Consider the following 5581-nt stretch of genomic DNA (forward strand, 5'->3'; position numbering starts at 1 on the left):
AAAACCTGTGCTGGGCTGGATAACACTCTGGACCTTCATGTGCAAATGGACAGCAAAAAGTGTATGAATCGATTCCATCCTGACTCCGGAGAGCAATAAAAGACTTTCATTGTTTATTATGGAGCCTGTGTTGAAGGGTACATTCAGAGCCAGAGGAAATCAATTGATAATGACACCAAACTCAGCGAAGAGGCTGGCGCGAAGCAGGTGCTCCGTGCTTTAAAGCTGTATTATACTTCTTGGGGCTGCCCAGGTAGTTTAGTGGTAAAGAAACCCCTGCCGATGCAGGAGACACAAGAGACGCAGTTTTGATCCCTGGGTCGGGAAGATCCCCTGGAGGAGGGCATGGCAACCCACTCCAGTATTCTCGCCTGGAGAATCCCATGGACAGAGAAGCCTGGGGGCTACAGTCTATAGGGTCACACAGAGACAGACACAACTGAGCAAAGGACAGATTGTACTTACTCCCTGAAGCCGAACAGGTTTAAATGATTTGGAATGCATATAATTTTTCGCAGCTGTGTCAATATTTCTTCTTATGCAATTTATTGTGGTGTATTATTCAACTAGACCCAAAGTTAAGAATCTGTGTGTAAACCAACGATGTATAAAGTAGATAACTAATGAGAACCTACTGTACAGCACAGTGGGCAGAAAAGAATTAAGGTACAATCTGTTTATAGAACATGGGTTAAACTAAGCTTGAAAATGCATTCCAGTATACGGTAGGTGTAGACACATAGGTTTTGATTCCACTCATACGAGGTACCTAGAATAGGCGACTAATCCATAGAGTCAGAAAGTATATTAATAGATTGTGTGGCTGGGGACTTAGTGTTTATTAGGGACAGAGTTTAAATTTAGGATGGTGGAAAATTGGGAAATGGATGATGGTGAGAGTTGCAGAACAATGTGAATGTACTTAGTACCACTGACTGCTACTGCTAAGTCACTTCAGTCATGTCCCACTCTGTGTGACCCCATAGACAGCAGCCACCAGTCTCCCCCGTCCCTGGGATTCTCCAGGCAAGACCACTGGAGTGGGTTGCCATTTACTGAACTGTACAGTTAAACCTGGTCAAAATAGTATGTTTTATATTATGCGACTTTACCACAATAAAACAATTAAAAAAAAAGAATCTGTGTGTAAACTGTTTTTCATTTGTTTCTTTAGAATTAATTTCATTAATTTTAATGAATAATTTAAACAAATTAACATCTGAACTCATGGTAAGGACTGGCTGGTATTACTAGCTGGAAGATTTATGTAGATGACTTTGTAAAGGCTACCTTGATTTCTTTTTCTTTTTTCTAAGATGCTTAAAATTTTTTTTAATTTATTTTTATTTTTCCCCAAACTTTAAACTTTTTATTTTGTATTGGGGTGAAAAAAAATGTGGAACTCTTCACAAATTTGCATGTCATCCTTGAGCAGGGGCAGTGCTGATCTTCTCTGTGTCATTCCAATTTTAGTATATGTGCTGCCAAAGCAAGCACGACTGTTTCTCACTTCTAATTTAAGTCTACTTTCCTTTTTCTCATTTTCTTTTCATCTAGGTCTTGTACAACATCTTAATTGCCTTCACGAAGATGCACAAATTTGAAGACATAGAACCCGTGGACATTTTGGCTGGATGTGCCCGCTTCGTCATTGTTGGGTGTGGGGGGGCATTTTTTGGCGTCATCTTTGGATTCATTTCTGCGTTTATCACCCGCTTCACCCAGAACATCTCTGCCATCGAACCCCTCATCGTCTTCATGTTCAGCTACCTGTCCTACTTAGTGGCCGAGACACTCTACCTCTCTGGCATCCTGGCGTGAGTACAAACGGAGGACCCACTCCCATCCCATAAGGAGAGTTTAGGACCACATCTTGTGGACCAGAATTGGGAAAGGCCTGACTTCTAAAGCTAGTCCTCAAAAGTGATGCAGGAGGATTCAGGTTTCTTGAACTTCTGTCAAATCCAGTTCAGGTCCTTTGCCAAACAAATGTTCTCCCCAGCACCTGCGCTTGCTCTGTCCTGGTGATTTGCCTGAAGAGAGCTTGCTTAGCAAGTTTATAATGCTCAGAAAAGCTGGTGCGGAGATGAGCCGGGAGAGGTTCAAGGTTAAGGTCTCACTTCAGTTGTTACCTTTTTTCCTTGAAAAATGCATTATTTTAAAGGGAAGCATTGGAGAAAGCAATTGGCACCCCACTCCAGTACTCTTGCCTGGAAAATCCCATGGATGGAGGAGCCTGGAAGGCTGCAGTCCATGGGGTCGCTGAGGGTCAGACATGACTGAGCGACTTCATTTTCACTTTTCACTTTCATTCATTGGAGAAGGAAATGGCAACCCACTCCAGTGTTCTTGCCTGGAGAATCCCAGGGACGGGGGAGCCTGGTGGGCTGCTGTCTATGGGGTGGCACAGAGTCGGACATGACTGAAGTGACTTAGCATAGCACAAAAGGAAGCATGCCAGGAACTACTGTCATTCCTGGACTCTGCTTTCTGCTCTTTCACTTAAGTCATGTCATTGCTCCAGGACAGGTCAGTGTGGAGTAAAACTCAAGAGATAGGATAAGACTAGAAATTCAGATTTTTTTTTCTAATGAAAATGTTTTTGAAATGTTTATCCTTGTTTAGATCTTGGAATCAGGCTTCTCAACTTGATTTATTATATTTGATCACGTTGCCTTTTTAAAAATGACATTATCCTCATACCCAGATCCTTGGGCACACTTTTATTGTATAGAAGTATTTATTTTGATTACATACAGTAGTGTAAAGTCTAGGCAGCTTCCCTAGTGGCTGAGACGGTAAAGAATCTGCTTGCAATGCAAAAGACCCGGGTTCGTTCTCTGGGTTGGGAAGATCCCCCAGAGAAGGGAGTGTCTACCCACTCTAGTTATTCTTGCCTGGAGAATCCCATGGACAGGGGAGCCTGGCGGGCTACAGTCCACGGGATCGCATAGAGATGGACACAACTGAGCAACTGACACTTTTCCTTTCGCTTTCACAAAGTCTAGGCACTCATCAGTCTTTCTCTTTAAAAGTGAATGTGGCTGGACCTAGAGTCTGTTGTACAGAGTGAAGTAAGACAGAAAGAGGAAGACGAATATCTTATACTAACGCATATGTGTGGAATCTAGGAAATGGTACTGATGAGTCTGTCTGTAGGGCAGTAATAGAGCTGCAGACAGAACAGATGTGTGTACACACACGGGGAAGGAGAGGGTGGGAAGAATTGGGAGAGGAGCATTGACGTATGTACACGGCCTGCGTAAACATAGTGGGAAGCTGCCGTTGCACAAGCAGCTCAGCCTAGTGCTCTGTGGTGACCTGGGGGGCGGGGATGGGTGGGGGGTGGTGGGAGGAAAGACCAAGAGGCAGGGGATATCTGTACACTTAGGGCTGGTTCACACTGTTGTACAGCAGAAAACAACACAACATTGTAAAGCAGTTATATTCCAAGTATAAATAACTAAATACCATCAGCGAAAGGAAATTTCTAGTTCTCATCAGGAAGTCGCAAGTTGAAAATTAAGTAACGATTCTGCCAATTTATTCAAATTAATGTATTTGGCTCATATAACCTCTCTTGCATTTTTGAAACCCACCTGATTTATTTGATACAATATACTAAAAGTATACATATATTTTGAAGAATAAAACCTACTATGTACTGAAAAAAAAATTGAGCAAACTACTAAGGCAAAGCAAATCCTTTCTTTCCTTTCCAAACTTGCTAAGTGGCTCTAGAATGAAGCATTTTAAGTGAAAATGTTCTCATTAAATTTTTGTAGGGAACATTATCGTATGAGGGGTCTTGCTGAATTATTCTTTCTGGGCAACTGCACTGGCTTTGTTTTGGTTTAAGGCAAGTGAAGCTGGGGGTAAGAGATAGGGCTGACATAGCTTTTGATGACAGCAAGATAGAAACAGTCCTGCTTCTGGCTCCTGCATGAAGTATGCAGCATTTTGTTTTCTGGAAACCATGCAACTCCCACCTTCCCCCATCACAGTCAATTTGTGCAGACCCCTTGGGTAGTGAGAAGAAGAAGAAAGAAAATGAACATTTGTAGTTGGAGATGTTCTGTCTGGATAAAAACAGGATTTGTGTCTCTGTGCCATCACGGGCTTCCCAGGTAGCTCAGTGGTAAAGAATCCGCCCACCAATGCAGGAGACGCAGGGTTGGGAAGATCCCCTGGAGGAGGAAATGGCAAACCACTCCAGTACTCTTGCCTGGGAAAAGCCCATGCACAAAGGAGCCTGAGGGGTTACAATCTATGGGGTCACAAAGACATCAGACACAACTGAGTGACTGAGCACCCACACACACCATCACCAAAAGAGGATTCTCCAGTGAGGGGCAAGGTCCTGTGGCTTCTCTCTGTTCCTGCTGCAGAATCACAGCCTGTGCGGTGACCATGAAAAAGTATGTGGAAGAAAACGTGTCCCAGACCTCATACACGACTATCAAATACTTCATGAAGATGCTGAGCAGCGTCAGCGAGACCCTGATCTTCATCTTCATGGGCGTGTCCACCATTGGAAAGAACCACGAGTGGAACTGGGCTTTTATCTGCTTCACCCTGGTCTTCTGCCAGATCTGGAGGGCCATCAGTAAGACATGGCAAGCCCCACGGAGTCCTACCTGCTTCTCTTTTTATTTTTCTTATTCCTTCCTGCAAGGTTAAAGCATAAGCAATGAGATGATGCCAACTGGTTTAACTGGTTGGGGGTGGGGGTAGAGGGGTTGGGTACCTTATGGTGACCAGGAATGTTCTCTGGTTCATTCCTCAATCAGTTCAAAATAATTACTAGCTGATAAGTGTTTGCACTAAAACAAGGCTGAAGCCAGAGCACTTTTATTTTTTTAATTGAGGAGAGAAATTTCACAAAGACACATTTAAATATAACTCAGTACATTTACCTTTTGCTCATCACATCTTTGCCAATTTGTATCTTCTTGCACCTTAAATTAGATATAGATTATAAACTGCAGGCTCTCTTTTACACTTTTGTTACAGGAAAAGTGAAATCTCACAAATTGTAGTCTATAGAAGGCAAATCCTGCTAGAAAACAACCTCCTAAATATTATAGATGGTTTTAGTCAAGGATTGAGTATGATGTATAGAAAACAAAGGAAGTGGATCCTTTCTTTTTAAAAAAAAAAAATGCTTTGTAAAGGCAACTCTGCAATGTAACTCATTGTCTGTAGTTCAGTCCCTAAGTCCTGTCCAAATCCCTGTGATCCCGGGGACTGCTGCATGCTGGGCTCCCCTGTCCGATCATCCCTATCAAATATGCATCATTTAAAAACATGAGATATCTTGTCAAAGGCCTTTTAATTTAACTTGTATATTTGTTTCTGGAATTAGTAAGAACACTCATTACTGAACTGTAAGATTTCCTTTGATTAGAAGCAGTTATATTTTAAAATGGTTTTGACCAATATTTGATGCATTTTTACATGACTTTGATAGGTAATTTCAAGCCAATTACTCAGAGAGAAATTAGGAGAAATGGCTGATAACTCATCTTGAATATATCCATTCTAAATTCAGAATGGTTTTTAGGATGTAGGAAAGAATAAC

The 5581-nt window shown here is 42.1% G+C and overlaps 1 protein-coding gene across 1 annotated transcript in view; it reads left to right on the top strand.

Annotated features, from left to right (window-relative positions):
* SLC9A4 (solute carrier family 9, subfamily A (NHE4, cation proton antiporter 4), member 4) overlaps positions 1-5581 on the top strand; it is a 55131-nt gene that overhangs the window by 24705 nt on the left and 24845 nt on the right. The window contains exons 3-4 of the mRNA XM_010829865.1: positions 1558-1817; positions 4389-4606. Of these exons, the coding sequence (XP_010828167.1) occupies positions 1558-1817; positions 4389-4606 (478 nt within the window). The remainder of the gene's footprint in view (positions 1-1557; positions 1818-4388; positions 4607-5581) is intronic.

The sequence above is a fragment of the Bison bison genome, unplaced genomic scaffold, assembly GCF_000754665.1.
Source record: "Bison bison bison isolate TAMUID 2011002044 unplaced genomic scaffold, Bison_UMD1.0 scf7180017864508, whole genome shotgun sequence".
NCBI classification, from domain to species: domain Eukaryota; kingdom Metazoa; phylum Chordata; class Mammalia; order Artiodactyla; family Bovidae; genus Bison; species Bison bison.